The 17990-nt window shown below is 39.6% G+C and overlaps 1 protein-coding gene across 2 annotated transcripts in view; it reads right to left on the reverse strand.

The window, feature by feature from the left end:
• Positions 1-1428: 1428 nt before the first annotated feature.
• The window catches only part of RNF144A (ring finger protein 144A), a 79420-nt gene continuing 62858 nt past the window's right edge, over positions 1429-17990 (reverse strand). The window contains exons 9-10 of one of the 2 annotated variants that reach the window (XM_071441233.1): positions 12160-12226; positions 1429-6695 (exon numbers count right to left, since the gene is read on the reverse strand). In XM_071441233.1, the coding sequence (XP_071297334.1) occupies positions 12185-12226 (42 nt within the window). In that variant the 3' untranslated portion in view covers positions 1429-6695; positions 12160-12184. Of the gene's footprint in view, positions 6699-12159; positions 12227-17990 lie in introns of both variants that reach the window. The other variant, XM_071441240.1, reaches the window with a different exon arrangement.

Raw genomic sequence — 17990 nt, forward strand, 5'->3', positions numbered from 1 at the left:
ACTGGTGAAAAATACTTCCTGACATAAGCTTTGATCAAGGATAAGAACCAGCAAACATCAGACTAGAGCTCAAACTGCAACCAGACAGGGGACTATATCTACCACATGTAACAGCAAATAATTATGCTAGCAAATACACAAGCCTAAGATAGATGAGGGGTGGGGAGTGGGGTGGGTGCTGTGTTGTTGTTGGGATATTGAATTAATAAATTTCTGATCATAACAAAGGCTCATGTTACCCTTTCCTGGGAATAAGCCTGTCTTGATTTTACAACTCTTTTTATAGGATGCTAAATATTTCTCAAAACCTTATGCTTTCAGAAATATTTATTTAACATATTTCTGATGAGGATGGTATGTCAGCCAAATCGCCTGAGACAGTTCCACAGGACTAGGCTGTTAATTGTATGAGACTCTGTTACACAGGCAAATCTAGCCCAAAGTCATAGAATTTTCTTCTGTCCTATTTTGTTTCTTTTGATTTTACAACTGATGCAGGAGAAAAAGGAAAAAAAAAAGAAAAAAAAAAGAAAAAAGAAAAAAGAAGAAAGAAAAAGGAAAAGGGGAAAGAAAAAGAGGAAGAAAGAAGGAAAGAAAAAGAAAAAAATTAAAGAAAAAAGAAGAAAAAAGAAAAAGGAAAAAAGAAAAAGAAAAAAAAAGGAAAAAGGAAAAAGAAACGAAAAAGAAAAAGAAAAAAAGAAAAAGAAAAAGAAAAAGAAAAAGAAAAAGAAAAAGAAAAAGAAAAAGACAAAAATAAGTCCGTCATAATATTTCCTTTAGAGAGGAGGTGGGGCCAATTCTATGTGACTGTTTCATTTGTAATAGATTTTTCATATGTTTCTTATGTTTGAGCTTATGTTTTGGGGCTCTCACTTGATTTAAGCAAACATTCACAAAAAAGTTCAGGGACAAGATGCAAGTATTTTGTGTTTTGCATGCAAGACTGTCTGTTGGTCTAGACTGGATCAAAATCAGACTTAATTTCAAGCAAGGCCCCTTTCATATGCTTTGCCTGCTTCATCCTGAAGCTGTCACCACCTTCCCACACATTTTCCCCTCTGGGATATTCCCAGAGAACACCTTACCCCCCCTCCCTGCCCCTCAGCAGCTCAGCAGTGCTACTGCAGAGCACAGTGACAAACCCACCCCGGGGCTGGGGAAAGCATTCCCCTGAGGACAGTCCTGGGGTACACACAACCCACCCCATGGCCCTGGGACAAGTGCAAAGGCAACGTTTTGTGGGCCCAGGATCACCCAGCAAACCAGTATGAGCCCCTCTCACACGGCCAGAGGAGATGTGCAAAGACAGGAAGGACACAACACTGTGCTCTGCTAGAGCTGTCTGCTGGAGCAAGGGACTGGAATGGTGCTGGGAGCCAGGAGACATAAAAGAGAAAAGCTTCTAAAAATGAGAGAGACTGTGGGAAATAGTATTCAATAGATTTATTGGTCTTTTTAGTAATTTAATGGAAATCTATAAAGAAAAATTCTTCTGTGAACAAGCTGCTGCAGAGGGCTGGATGCTGAGCTACTGACGTAAGCCCTCAGGACAATCCCTGCAATCAGCTGTGGTGACACACAGTTACTGAGCTGGCCCAGGCCATCTGTGGTGGCAGCTGAAGCAGGGAGCTGGGATGCATGGCTGTAATTTATGGAGAAAGCTTCAGAGCTCCCTGACACCCCTCCCTGTTCTAGTGGCAATCCCAACCAGTGCAACCACAAGCTTTTCTGGCTTGAGCAGTCAGTAGCATCCTCTCAACTAAGAGGAAAGTCGATTCAATTCATAATGCAAACTGTCTCCTGAAGCCTCCTGGAGTTAAATAAGGAACTCACAAGTGTTGGAACATTTTAGGCTTTGTCTTTTAGAGCAAAGTTGTTAAACTATGACCTCATGATGCCTCTATCTTGGCCTAGATCCAATGGCAATTGAAGTCAACTCCTATTGACTTCAGTGGGCTTTGGAATAAGCCCTCTTCCACCAGCACAAGGCTATTTTAAATTAATCAAGACAGCCTCATTGGAATCCATTTTGGCCTTTAAAAATGGAGTGTACTGTTGCCCCGGAACTGAAGGTCTCATCATGATGCTTGGCTGTGGTATCAGGATGGAAGCAGAGATAAAAGCCCTTTTCTTGCATCAAGCTGCTCCTGCTGGAGCTGCTCTTTTCTTGTTTCTTGTTACTAAAATAGCAGTGCTATTGTTTGCGCTATTGGTCTCATCTTTGGGGATTTGGAAATCCCTTCTAGGCGAGGCAACCTGCACACACACATGTCTCCTGACCCCCCTACCAACACAGGCACACACCAGTCATGTGTGCTCATTGCTGCCTGCATTTGTGCAGAGGTGTTTTAACTTCATTGTCTGCAATTCACTTGTTACCTATTCAAAATAATTTATTTTTACTTATGTATAATCCAGGACAGATTTCCCAGAAGAATCCGCTATCATATTGCTATACACAAGCTCTTTTTCCATTTCTTAAATATGCAGCAGAACAACTTAGGTACTATTTTTTGTGCTCAAGGGAAATTTTTTACCTTATGTCCATTATTTTTCATAGTGTGTTGTCCCAAGTTAAATAATAAAAAAAAAAAATGTAGTAACATAAACAGGAGACATTGATTTAAAAAAGGAGAAAAAAAAGGGAAAAAATAAGAGATTTAATTTTTTGCTATGCTACTAGACAGCAGGCTCCTCCACAATCTAAAAAAGAAAATAAAATAAAAATGGATTTTCCAGCCATATTACACATTATGATGTATTACAGGCAGTATTAATTTGTATTTTAGACTGTAATTAATGATAGATGTTGATTGTCATATGTACAAAAAAGAAGATCTAGTTTCATAAGTAAAACATAAAACTGAAGAATGATCTCTGACTTGATATTTCAAAATGTGCATAACTACTTAGGTTATTATATTTTATAATATTTGTGTCATAAGAAATCAAAGAATTATAGAATATGCTGAGTTGGAAGGGACCCAGAAGAATCATCAAGTCCAACTCCTGGCCCTGCACAGCACCATCCCCAAGAGTGCATCACACCCTGTGCCCGAGAGCACTGTCCAGTACTTCTTGAGCTCTGCCAGGCTGGTGCTGTGACCACTTCCCTGAGGAGCCTGTTCCAGTGCCCAAACACCCTCTGGGGGAAGAACCTTTCCCTGATATCCAACCCAAACCTCCCCTGACACAGCTTCACAACATTGGATTTTGTAAATGTAAATCAGAATGAGAACAATCTTCAACATGCTACAATTTCTATGAAAATTAATTACAATTTTAAGCTGCCTCTGAACTATGAGAAGGTCAAAAGACCTGTGTTTCAAGACAAAAGGTTTTTATCTTGCTTGATATTAATAGAACTCATAAAAGGAAATATTACAAGCTTTCACTGAGCTTTGTGGATGTAATTCACCACAGAAATGGAAAGTATTGTTATTAAAAAGAAAAACAGTGATTTCAGGTCCTGAGCCAAAATGAGCCAGGATATGGAAAGAGTCACATCCAAAGCCCTCTGGAGTTAATCAAAGTCTTTCCACTGCTTGCTGTGGAACTTTATTCAAATTGTGAATTTCTCATGGTGACATCTGTGCGTCCTTCAGTGATGGATGTGGTGAAACAGTGCTGGAGACGATCACAGAGAGATGCCATTGCTGCAAAATGACAATTTCCTGGCTTTGTGTAGCATTTCTTCAGTTTTTCGTGCCATTCTTTGGATGTCATCATTCATCTGTTTCCCATGACTCTTTTCTGTTTCCTACTTTGATTTAATTCTCTCCCTTTTTTTTTTCCTTTCACAAGGTAAAGTAATAACATATACAATCAGAGGTAAAAAATAATTCTGGAACATGACAAGTTACACTCTATACTTTCTGTTTTACTCTATAGCATTTGAAAAACAATACAATACAGGTTAGGGTGGAAATGAAGTACAGTATTGCATTTGTGACTAACTGAGGAATAACACCATCAGTCCTTTCCCATGTGAGATGAAATTGCAACATGTTTTCATGACACTTCTCCATGTGTAACTTTTGATGTCATCTTACATTAAAAATATTCAGGAAAAATAAAAGTTATTTTTATTTCCTTGCTTTCCATTTCATAGGAAAACACATTGATATGATTTTGTTCCATTGCTTTGGGACTAGGGGAGAGTTTAGGTCCAGTGTAGGTCTCCCAAACATGTGCAAAGTTATGTGAGTTCAACTTGTGTAAGCCTTGCCTGAGTACTACTGAGCAGGACTGCTGCTCCTCAGTGCATGCACTGTCCTGCAATACAATTGTCCAGCTCATAGCTAGCCCAAAGGGTCTAAGAAAACTGTACATTATCAATATGTGGGGATGTTATCTCCACTTTGATCTACACAAACTGGGAGCACGAGCAACTTGGGTCTGTGCATTGAAGATGTGTAGGTCTAGAAAGGGTCTCTAGATTCCAGAAACACCATGATATTGCAGGTTTTTAAGATGATTCCACTTCAGTAAAACAGTAAGAAAACAAAGAGAGTAGAGATTTAGCCTACTGACTTCCCAAATAAGTCTGATGAGGTGACCATCACTGCCTGCTATTTCTTTCCCCTCACAAGAAGCTTTTTTTCAGCACCGCAGCTGATACCTGCAAAAACCAGCAAGTCTTGTCCCCAACCAAAGTAGTATTTCATTCTATTTTAAATCTAGTCAACCTGGCAGAGCTGGTATGCCAAACTGTCCCACTGTGTGGTGATCAAAAAGAAAATTAGGTTATTGAATGTTTCTGCATCACATCTTGCCTTCTGAACAAGCAAACTTGGTTTGACACAGGCTTTTGAAACAAGGCTTTCCTTTACCATTGTTCTTTCCTAAATACCCTTTTCTCTGTCTTTTGTTTCTTGAGCTTTCCTCACTCCAAACTTATGCTGAAACTATTTCAAAGTCAGATATTTTTCCATCTTACTGTCTTTTCTCAAAGCCTCTGTAACACTGACCTCATTGCTCAGGGTGGTCTGTCCTTTCATTTTAGGCTGTTTGAAGGGCAAGCAAAAGCCTCTTGCATTTGTTAAGCAAGACTTCTCCTTTGTTGACAAAGAGCCACTAAATGGTGACATGGACACCTACATCCTGGTAATCATGTGAAGCAACAGCTAGGACAAACAACAGGCTGCCTTCTCCATGTGCTGTCGTGAGTACTTGCCTCCAGGGAGTGAGATTTTAGTAGCATTCCTATGTTATAAAATACCTTAGTGACCATGGTGACTTGCCCAAGCACAGGTCTGAACTTTCCTGAAAATTTGGAATAGGTACTCCCTGAATCATTACAGATGACACAAAGTCTCATGGTGGATTTAAAATCATTGAACAGCAGAGTTCAGGTGTTTTGTGAGGTCCCAGTCTATCACCAGAACAATCTTCTTCCTAGGAAATATTTGTCCAATCTCTTATTAAAACTTCTGTCACAGAGAAATCTGAAAATCTTTAGCCTGTTCTTGGTTTTCACTGGTTCTGAAATTAGTGAACTTTTGTTTCACTTCATTGTCCTTTTTTGCAGGCTAAAGCCACTGTTTACCCATCCACCACAGATAGAACATGCTTCAACCATTCAACATCTTGCTCTGAGAAAAGCAAAGCAGCTCAGGTATTGCAGGATAGCCTGACACAGTGGGAAAAGTTGATAGGAAATTATTATAAACCCCTGCCAGAAGAATTTCGAGATAATCTTTGATTTAGCCATCTAAAGTACCTATTTTAAAATTACTCCATAACTATCTATAAATGTCATAAATACCTATAAATATCTATAAATATCTATAAATATCTATAAATATCTATAAATATATATAAATATCATAAATATCTATATTTTTCATCATCTGGATTTTAAATGAAATGCCAAAACAGAAGAGGGGTGATGAAATCCCTTCCACTATTCATACAGGCACATATCTTCCCTGTGCAGCCAGGAGCTGGGGTGTATTCCCCAGACATCTCATTTGCTCAACTCAGATTCTGGTGGGGGATGTTGCAGAACCTCTCTCAAATGCTGCATATACTTCAGTAGCCTTGAAGGCCACTAATAATAGAATCCCCAGACCAAGTGACAAACATATAAACTTTTCTTTTTCATTCTGATACTCAGAACCTTGTCACTTTGAGTTAGGAAGGGACTTCGAGCACAAAATAAAAGATTAAAAAAAAAAAAAATAGAGGTTTCATCCTAGGTCTTATTACTCCAGAAATAATATCATTGGTCATGGCCTTCAGATTTAGGAGATTATGCTTTCAAACAAAAGCAAATATAAGACACAAGCAAAACTTAATTTCAGCCAAAATACATTAAGAGGTAAGACTTGCCAAAAATACGATAATGGTAACAGTAAGGGAATTTAGTTTGACCTGCATTTTTTGAACTTCATTTTCATTATAAAATATTATTTTGGAATATCAAACTGTCCAAAATGCTTAACTTGTATTAAGCAAGTCTTATAGAGTCACACCATACAAAGAATTCTTATTTAGGATTTTTCAATAAGAAAACATCAAAGCATTCATCCTTCATTGCGATTTTTGAAAGTAACACACCCATCTATTTTTAAACTGAGGAATTGCTCTAAAAACAAAGATCAGTCAGAAACAATAAACCAGAGAGGACTATAGACTACATAGAAGTATTCAAAGTGAAGACATATGGCTTCTGGCACCAGTGTTCTGCAGTTCTGCTGGAAGAGAGAAGAGAATGGAAAGAAGGAATATTACCCAAAATTGTATTGATTTAAAACATGAACGTCCTGATATGGATCTTCTAATATGTGGGCTACACCTGGATTTATGAAGTAGTGAACTGCTATGTGGAAAAGATACAATTGCAAACCTGGTACATACGAACAACTATAAACAGAAGAGTCACCAAGATGGCCCCATGTATTTTAGGTGAGTTTAAGCAAGAGTCCCCCACAGATAACTCAGATGACTGTTTCTAATCACAGTTCAGAACAGGCACAAAATCTTAACTATTTGCATTTTTACTCCTAATCAAATTCACTTTGAGTTTCCCATGTGTGTCTGTATCAAGTTCACTGTTTTAATTTCTCCACTATCAGGTACTTCCCTCAGGAATTCAATTGCTGAAATACAGAGCATGTGCAACACGCTGTTTGCATTTCCCCAAGAGATTTCTAAACTTTTTCCCCCCACAGAAATAACACCTGAAAACAGCAAGTCTATCCTGTCAGCTTAGAAACAAAAAACAACCTCTGTAGCAGGCAGCCAGGAACATAACCCTCTAACCAGTTCCACAGAAACAAACATACAGAACTTCTCAGAAACAAATTTATCTCAGGAAGTTTAAGCAGCTAAAACTTATTCATCTCAGAATGCAATTTTACAGTGACTACAGTGATACTTCCAAGGGGCTCCCAAATGTACATGTGGAAAAGTTTCCCACAAGCTGTAGTGTTGGTTCTTGAGAAGAAAAAAACCTCCTGTCAGGCTTGCCTGGGCTGTGGGAAACCACCCCTATGGTTCTTCAACGTCAGTGGACTGAGAGAGGGAGCATTTAAACTCATCTCACTTTTCTTAGATACCAACCTAAACACAAGTCTAAAACTTGCATAACTTGTGAGATAAGTCTCCTCTGGAGGGAACTGTTTCTTTCTGTTGGATGTAATAGGAAGCTTTGCTGTGTAGCTCTAAATCACAGACATCCAGTTTGGGTGAGATAAAAAATGTGAGAATCAGTGTGAGGAACTCAGTTTTGTGCTCCTTATTACAGCTTTGTGAAAGGAATGAATGAATAATTTTGCAGAATTTAGTAAATAAGTCCCCCAAATGTAAATGTTAGAAATTTGCATGTATGCATGTAAAAGGAAGAGAATAAAAGATTTTGAAGAAATAAGGCTGTCTTGTAAACCTTTATTTCTTTTGGACACATTTTCACTGTTGCTATTTATATCCTAGTCCCTAGACTAAAGTGGGATGGAAACTTGCTGTGTTACTGCAAGGTTTTGTTGCATGTTTTGCCACCACTACTAGAGCCATCACTGCTGTTTGATGTAGATTCCTTCACTGTTTTTAAAAAACAGAAGTTTCTTCAAGATACTTAATGATTTGGTTGTTTCATAGAAAAAAAGTAAAAGGAAGAGAAGATACTGAATAATATAAAACAAATGACTTCTGTGTTTACCTTTTGGGTCAATTTCTTTACTGCTTGCAGTATTTGCTCACAACACTCAATACAACAAAATGTTCTTAGAAAGAAAGGATGGGAAAATCAGGGTTAGAAACTTTGCAAATGGGGAATACAAGTGTATTTCTTTGGAAAGATGTCAGGTACTACCAGTAAGGCCAGCAAAGACTGCCACCTAAATGTCTAGCCTACAAAAGGCAGCAGTTTCCAGCCCTGTCTCCTGAGGGATTTGACCCTTTCATCAGTAGCACATTGTTTGGTTGAGAATGGTGTCTCTGGCTCCCACCAACTTCCTACTAGGATTGCTTAACCTCTAACTTGGGCAGGAAAATACTGACTGGAAAAATACCCTTGAAAGGGTGCCAGTCTCTGATTTCAGTCCACCTTCTGCCAAGGTCAAATTCCTCTCAATTTCCAAACTTTTTTCATTTAGTATTATTCCCTGTGGTTGAGAAGAATTTACCATGGACACCTTTGGAACTGCTTCATCGTTCTTTATAGTAATCTAACTGTCATTAAATGTTAAGCTATAAGAAGCTAAAATTACAGTATTACAAGGTTTGGCCCTTGAACTTGCCCATAGGAAGATGAGAAATGACTCTCTTCAGTGACCCTGGCTGGAGTGCTGAAGGAAGGCAAGTCAGTCTGTGCTCAGCCAGGTGGGAATGCTGCTGCCATCAAGGGAAGTGTCCTGCCAGCAGTCCTGCCTTGAGCAGATTTGCATAGCAGAAGCAAACTAACCCTGATACACACTTTTCTACACAGACAGTTTATTAAACACAGTAGAAATAGTTTTTTACACAGGCATTCTATGAAATAAAGTATTCACATCTTTTCACATAAATGTTTTACACTTCCTTGATTTGGTGTTTTTTTTCTCCTTTCAGTTTTATTTGCATGATGGGCTTATGTGGTGGTTTTGCTTTGTTTTTAATTACACTGCGGCGTGTTTCCTTTTTTTTATTAAGTATAGCATCCTCTTGTACTCTGCTGGACAATTCTCCCCTTATACTTTAAGCTTTTGTCCTTACCCCCACATGAATCTACTTTGCCAAGTTTTCAGCTGACATAACATTGTTCATATCCAGGAAGTTACTGAGCTCCTACTGCTTTCCCACTTCTGTTCAGCTATGGATTAAACAGACAGCCTCTCTTCAGCTGCCTGCAAGGTCTCACTCTTTTGCTAGTTGGGACCACATTTTTCAGAAGTGACAGTTTTGGGAGCATTTTGGGAGAAAGGGTTCACTGGTACACATCAGGACTCTTGATTGCTGCCTGCTTGCCAGTCAGTATGGAACAAAATCTGTGTCTCATTATCGCCATGCATAAAAGAGACAGAGTAATTTAAAACAATATCCAAAATAATTGCCAATAGTAAGTTGTGGAACTATCTGAAAACATGCTAGAGCAATTCAGATGTTAGAGATCCTCCAGTATAATCTGTAACCAGTGCTGGCTGAAGGCAGTACAGATTCAAAATACTGAAAGAGAGCCACAAGGAAAGCACTATTCCTCAGAGTAACTGTGGTCTAGTAAATCTGGTTATTTCCTTGTCTCTTACCCACTCTCCTTTAACCTCACAAATTTCTCCAGAAACCTGAAACAGAAGTGATATCACATACCAGAATATTTTCATCCTGCATCTTGGGGAAATGTCTACAGCCCCAAATATTTCTGTTGAACTGAGTAATTTTCCGTTTTCAAAAACTATCTATGAGTTCACCTCTATGATGCTCCATATGTGGACCTGAAGAATCAGGAAATGTGCCTGACTTGTCTCTCCCATCTGGTAAGTGGATCAGTTCCTCAGCACTGCATGGAGGACATGTCAAGACATTGTTCAGTGCTTGTTGCTACTTTTCCCACATGTTGTTTCTCAGTTGTTGCAATGAGTTAGCTGTTGTTCTGACAGAAATTAGTCACAATATCCAGAGGTTATTTATGCAATACCACTGATCCCTGATGCCAGCCTGGGAAGGCATTAGCTTCTGGAATTTCATCATCTGCACATATTGTACAATAGCTCTAGAAATTGTGTTGAGACCCCATGGGTAAATAAGTGAGGAGAAACTTAGGATCAAACTGTCCTCCAAGTAGCTCTCACTGCATGCAAAGGCTTGAACAACAGCGATGTTCACAAGCTTCAGGACTGCTGAGAGCATAACTTCTGTGGGTAATCAATCCAGTTAAAGATCTCTTTTACTCTTCACTAAGTCAAGAACTAAATGCACTGTGATATCTGAATATAAGTTGTTGGGGGGTTTTTTGCCCCCCCCAGATAGATATAATTTTTCATGCCAATAAAAAAAGCATTTCTCTTTCTCATTAAAAAAAAAAAAAAGAAATCTCTGTTTAGTCAATGATAGGCTGTTTCTTGGTACCTTATACCTGGAACATTTAAGTCAGACTGATTTGGCATAAAGGAACTAAGCTGCATGCAAAATATTTTGTACAAAACAAAGAATAAAATTCAACCTTGTTGTCTCTATTATTTATTCCAAAATCCTGCTTTTGGAGATTGCGCTATATCTCAGATTATATTTTTTTAGGGGGGATTTTTATAAAACATTGGTTGTGGTGATCATAGCAAATGAAAACATGCAGACATGGATGTTTATCATTCAAAAGACAAAAAAGATGGACATAGATAATCCAGAACTTTCTTTTTCTTTATGATTATTGCCTTTACACCTCCCATGATTTTCCAGAAGCTGCCTCATAAATGGGTCACTCACACATCACATGGGAACTATTTCTGCATTATGCAGAACAGAGGCTGAAGGAATCTGCTTCAGGGTCTCTCAGTCTGCATTTGGTCCTTCACAGGATGCACAGTATGCCTGCAGATGGAAGTGCAAAATAGACTTGCTGGTACAGATTTGCAGGTTTGCCAGAGGTGGCAAACCAGAAATGGCTTTCCAGGTGTAAGAATTCTATCTAATTGTTAAAAATTGAATTTGGTCCTTTCTCTATAAAAACTATATGATACATGACTCTTTAGCAATGCAGAGCAGAAGAGAAAAATGAATTTAGTACTTCAACTTTGAATGAAGAAGTAAAACACTTGTTAGGCTGGAAAGTCTAACTGATTTTTTATTGAGTTCCCTTTGTGTACCATCAAGGTATCTTTCAGGTTAAGGCATCACCATATCAAATGAGGTACTGAACATTTCTCAGATGAAACACATTCTTATATCTGATTAATAAGTCATAAATCAAATCTTTTTAGGGAAATTGATAACAGTAATAGTTGTAGAGCTGTTCCTGTTAAAAAGAGCATGTTTTGTTTTACTCCCTAGAATTTACTAAAGTTTAACAAGATCTGATTCACTTAATCACTTACTACCTCTTCCTGCTTTTCCCTTTGAATATTTTTCATCTCATCTCTCTGTAATAATTCAGTTTTCATTGGCAGCTTGCTACATATTCAAATTATTGACTACAAGATCTTCACCAGACAAAGAAAAATCCGTAGTAGCAAAGAGCACCTCTGATATTGCTTTGTCAAAAATAAATCAGGAGGCCAAGCTAAATCAAACATAATACAAGTAGAGCCCATCTTGCCTGCATTATAATTAATTTTGAATTCCTCCTGTTGCCATGACACCATGCATGAAAAGAAATAAGGCAGGCATTGTGCAGAACTCAAGAGCTTGTGAAATTTTGGGGTTTGCTTCTTATGTTTAAAATAGGAAGAAAATAGTGAAACAAAAGCCAGCAGTAACACAAGAGATGCTTTCCTCTCTGTAAGGTGGGAGAGGGGTACATGTCAGATATCTTTTGAAATTTTGCTTGTTGAAGGAAATAATAATGAATTTGAGATATTTGCTTAAATTTCCTGATTCTACTCCTGACAAATCAAGTGATTATCACATTTTCTAATCTTTGTGGACTACCTTCATTTACTATTCCTCTGTGGCCACCCCCTCCCAGCTGCTTCAGGGGCAGCAATTAGCCTGAGCACTGCACACAACCCACACACTCTTCACACAAACCTTATGTTGAGCCTTCAGCAGCTCTTCAGAGAAGCCCGGAGAGAATGAGTTCTTCAGGTGGAAAAGCCTATTGAACACAAAGGACATAGAGGATACTCCAAAGAGGAATGAAATTTTTTCTGAACCTCATGTTGTCACTGCTTTTATGGCTTTTAAAGAGATTATGATACTTTCTTATTAACAGAAAAAGGTTTTCTTCTTTTCTTCTCCCTACCCACATGTTGAGTGCTCCTCATATCCAGGAGCTTTGTTTGCAGTGCTTCACATGTGGTTCTTGAACACTCAGATACATAAAGCTCTACAAAACCCTTCCATTGGAGCATTGTTAGTTGTTTTATTGGCAAATCCCACCTGACACAGCCTCCTGAGCAAGACTAGTGACTGTTGCTTGAAGAAACACCACAATCATTTCTGTGGGGCTGCTGCCCATGCCTGTTTGGAGATCTCTAAGCAGACTATCATGCCCATTGCTAGGGAGTGCTCCATGGTGCTATGTGCTGCATGAAAAGGGCAGGCAGGTAGCTCTCAGCTGCTTTGCTGGCACTGCATATCAGCTAGAGCTCCTCTGCAAGCTTCATATTTGAGTTGGAGTAAGGAAAGTCATAGTCTATCCAGCTGAGAGCAGTGTTACAACCTTACTGAGCCGTGCTGACAGGCTGCACATCTGAGGTTGCTGTCAAAAACTTTAAAGACTTTAAGTACTGAGTGTCCTGAAGGGTCATTAAGGTACCCTGTGATTCAAAACCAACGTTGCTGCAACCTCAAGCATTTCTCAGTTTCCTTTCCCTCACAGCCACAGCTTTTCCCTGCAGCTTCTGGCCAGACACTGTGGCTCAGAAGGCATTTTCTCAGGCTTAATGTTAAAAGCTATGAAAGAGAGATGGTTGTACCCAACAGAATTCTTTAAGTTTAAGGAGCCCTAGTTTAAGGGATGTCTCTAGAAAGAAAAAGGATGTTGCTTGCAGGTGCTGTAGCTTTTCACATTCAGTTTATTTCCACAGCACAATGGCAGAGAAAATGTCTGGGTTAATTCTCTCAGTCTTAGGGCACAGGAGAAGCTGAGTCAGAGGGTCATCTTTCACAAAAGGCACTCACATTTTAACTGAGTCACAACCTTCCTGTGCCTCCTTACCCAGCCTTAGTTGTAAGGAAATGCAAGTACATGACTGCAGAACCTGCAATGCAGCACATCCTGAGAGCACAAGTAAGGAAAGGATAAAAATTGCTGGTAAGGATGATTGCACTGAGCACCAATGTACATTTTAGTCACAGCATAGGTAGAGGTGACAGAGACAAAGGTGCAATTTCTCACATTCTCTCTTCTGCTGTTCCAGATGTCTCTGCTTTCTGATTCCAGTTGTGGGAAACAGCAAGATAGCAAACACCCCCTCCCCCCCAATTTGCATCTTCCAAGGGCTATTCTTCAACACTCTGCACCTAGAAACACTACCCTGCTCCTGGGAAGCCAGGAAAAACTCCAAGGAACACTGAAAGGCTGGAGGCATCCTGCACTCTGAAGATTTTCAGTCTGTAGCCCCCTAATTGATGAAGGCTGGGAAAATTTGCTGAACAAAATGCATGGATATGGTGGAAGGAAAGTGTTAGTGGTCTGGTTAAGAGACACTGTGTTACCCCAATCCTCTAACTGCTCTGCTTCACCTGAGAAAATTTCAAGGATCTGAAAAGGAAAAATAGATTCAGCTCAAAAACATGCTCCAAACACATCCCTAACAGGCTGTAATTGGCATGAATTCCAGGAGTCCCTGGAATTCTGTCAGGGAGATGGTGGCAACCAGGACAGCACATTACATGTTTTTTTAAAAAAAGTTAGAGTTTGTGTTAGTATTGGCAGGATCCTGAAACAAACCTCTAGTCCACAAAAAATATGAGAAACCAACTTTTCACTTTGCTCTACTCAGATGTATGTGGTGGCTGGGCAGGGGTAGGAAGGCACATGAACTTTGGAATGTATATAAATAGAGAGGTAAAGGCAGAAGGACTCACAGCTTCCCCGTTGCATCTAGCCTCCCCTGCCAAACACATTGACTGCTGAATGGATGGCTGGAGTTATTGTTTGGACAGTTGCATTGTTTCTGCTGAACATCTGTATTAAAGAACACAGATACAACAGCAGGCGTGGGTAGGAAGAGAGAAAATAATTTGGCTGAGCTACAATATCCGTCCATTATAAAATATAGAGAAGGTGCAGTGTTATTAGCCAAATCTTACTCTGTTTGTAACCAACTGATTTTAGTGCTCCCCCCTCTTCTCCCAGTGAAATCAGTGTTTTTTTTAATTTGGCATTTTGAAAGAGACCTCTGGTTTGCACCTCTCATTTTACATTTGTAGACTGCAACATCTCTATATCTGCTTTTGAAAGTTCAACACTTGGTCTTTTTTCCCTGTCAGAAAAGGTTTATACACCCTCAGAGAACAGGAGCAATAATGTATGTTAATATCAGCGACTAGAACAGCCCCAGCAGTGTCAGCAGGCCCATCATAACATCGTTATTTTTAGCCCTATCTTTACAATTAGCTCTGCGGAGGCTTTGAAACGCAGACTTTACAAGCTCGAGGTAGAGATGCGGCTGCCAGGGATTTCTCCTGCGAGGCGGCCCAGCCGCGCTGCGCTGATCGGCGGCTGCTCCCTGCTGGCCGGCCGCAGCACCGCTCTCTGCCCGGAAAGCCCCTTCCCGGGACTTCGCTGAGGCCCCGGAGGAGTCTATCCCTATTCCAACTCAGGAATCCCTCCGTCGGCCTGTGCCCCTCGTAGCAGCTACACGGGACTTCAACAAAATGAGTCCAGGCATGAAAACAAAGAAACGCCGCGCTCTGCTCATTTGCCGAGGCAATTTTAAATGCAATTTTGCACAAGCTCATGCATTTCTCCTGTGGCTAACCCCTAAAATGACAGTGGCATTCTCAAAATACAGTAAGACCTCAGGATTTTGTGGCAGCCCAAGTAATTCTGCCACCCACCAAAACATCATTTTGAGGGAGAAAAGAGGAAAAATTAAGTGTGTGGTTGTTTGTAATTGTTCTCAAGAATAGCATACAGCAGTGAGATCTCAGGAATGGCTGAGCCAATGTCTTTAATTTAGACTGGTATGAGGAGGTCAGGCCTGCTAAATTATTGCATTTCCTACAAAATTATGCAATAGAATTTCTTCTTCCTGTAGTCATATATGAGTACACAGACAAGAAGACACATTTGACATTAAAGGAGATGCTGTGTATAAAGTACACATCAGCTAGACACACATATATAGATCCAGATTTTAGAATACTGCACTGAATTAGGACACCTACAATTTACTCCCAGGGGCTCTCTTTATTTGGTTTATAGTGTTTATTCATTTTTGGCTTTAAAACCCAAACAAAAAAAACAAGGAACATGGGAATAAATTCACAGATAGCACACACAACTTGACATTGTTCTTTCTGTCACACACCACAAAAGAACAGGACTCAAAATATTAAAGTGCATTTCCATGGCTTACATGTGTGAGTTGGTTTGTATGACTTACAGCATCTAAACATTTTGTATGTGGCACATGTGTTGAGTTATGGTCATCACACACAGAGCCACCTGGAAATACAAAGTAACTTGGTTCTGATTCACACCACCAAGTTCTGCTCTGGTGTCTGAAAGCAGTCCTTGTGATAAGGCACTCTATGACTGTTGTCCTCAGTTTTAGCCATGTAAAAGTTATATGCTTTCTGTCATCAAAGCATATGGGAAAAAAAACCCCACACCTGAGAAGCAGCTTGAGAGGCTAAAAAAAGCTAATTTGTCTAGACAACAACCTTAGTAAAAGCAGGGATGGGAAAGGAGATGTCCCAAAAACTCAGGAGATGTGTCTTTGCATTAACTACCACCAGTTGAGGCCAGACACACATATGTCAAAACACCTCATGCTTCAGTGATATCAGATATTAGAGGCTGAATCTTGGTTCCCAGAGCACAGAATCCAGGTAGCAAAGGCTTCCTTGTACCAAACAGCCTTACCTGTCTTTCTCAAAATCAATGAAAGTTTCATTGGTTTCAATATATCCCACATAAAATAACTCTTGATAAAGATGCAGTGCTGACAGGTCAAGTACCCACAGCACAAAATCTCTTATGAGGAACTTCCCAGCTGATCTTCAATTAAAAAAAAAAAAAAAGGTGCTTTGTAGATGCTGTGGATGCACTGTGATCACAAGTTGGTAGTGGCAATTTCTAGCACTATCCCCCATGCATGTGTGCCTACACAATACCAATTCCATTAGCACCACTGTAACTAGCAGAATGCTAGAACTAGCACAAGAATTTTGTGCTGTGCAATTCTCTTGTCTCAATCTTTCAATTCTTACAGGACAGTTAATGACATGATTTTGAGCAGAATTCTTCCATCCAATGCCCAAATACACTTCAGGAATTATTCTGGGGCTGTGGTCCCTCCTAACAGAACTTACTAGGTATGGATGTGGTGCAGCTCTGGCAATTGAATGATCCTGGACACTGTTTACTAGAACATGCATGTGCTATAAGTTTGCCACTTAAATTTTCTAATTTTAGACAGATGACTGTTACTCCACCAAATTTCTGCAGTGCTTGTCATTCTCTGATGACAGACTTGCTGTGCAGAAACCCAGTCACACAGCTGAAAGACACAGGTTAGAAAATCCTTCTGTAGCAAGGGAGGCTGAAACTGGTAGAGAAATAGAGGGACTGTCCAGAAGCTAAAGGTCACTAATCTACACAGTTATTGCACACGACTGAAAATAATCCCACTCTCCAAGAGAAAACTGCAACACCAAACATCTGTTCATTGGAAGTAACACAATGTGGGAGCAGCAGAAGCAAGTACAAAGATCATTATTAACAATACCTGCTCCTAGAAGAAGTCGAAACACCTTGTGGCTTTTAGACACTATTTTCTGCCCAATTAATTGAACAAAATATCTAACTAGCTCTTACCTTTATGGAGAAAAATCATTAGGCTCCATGAAAATGAAAGAAATTAGTTAGTAGCAGCCACTACATGGCTTTTTCTAAAGTTGTCAGGTAGAAAGCACATACATGCACATTCTTTATGCACACCATTTTCTTGAAGAAATTGTGCCTGTTATTTTTTTTACAGGTATAGACAAATTGTATCCTAACAAATGAGAAATAAACTGTGGGAACTAAAGGAAAGTCTACACTGTCAATTACAGTTTAGGCAAAATGCAAAGTGCTTGTTGATGAAGTCAAGAACGTGAGAACTCATTACCACTATCAGAGAGTTAAATATGCTCAGTTATTCAGGACATTGGGCTTTACTTTGTGGAAACAAAGGGCACTGGGAATATGTCCCTGTCTGCTCTGGGGTGCCCTGAACCCCAGGGGAACACTGACTTTGACCCTCATTCATGGAGAAAGTTTCCTAAACTCCAGAATAGACTAGAATCCACTCGAATGTGAAGTAGATTGTAGAGAGTAGTGTAGATGTATCACTTAGGTGGGAAATTTAGGTTTTAGGATTTTTAGTATGTAGTGGATGGAAGCAAGATGGAGGGCACAGGGTGTCATCCTGGGCTTCTTCCTCATGCTTCTTCTTCCTCCTTCTTCATGCGTTTGGGTGGCATTTTATAATTAGGTGGAAAAGTCCACATTGTGGGCTGTTGGGGATCAGTTATTGGGTTAAAAGGGAAAATAATCTAGGTGTCAGCTCTAAATTGGATAGTTTAGCTTTAAAAGACTTTGTAACAATAGATTGTTTGCCATTTTTGCAGTGCTATTCCAGTGCGCTGAGCCTGGAGTGGACAGTGTGCAGAACTCTAGATAAGATAACAATAAACAACAA

This window comes from Agelaius tricolor, unplaced genomic scaffold (assembly GCF_023055355.1).
Source record: "Agelaius tricolor isolate 1412-34295 unplaced genomic scaffold, bAgeTri1.0.p SCAF_1, whole genome shotgun sequence".
Classification (NCBI taxonomy): Eukaryota; Metazoa; Chordata; class Aves; order Passeriformes; family Icteridae; genus Agelaius; species Agelaius tricolor.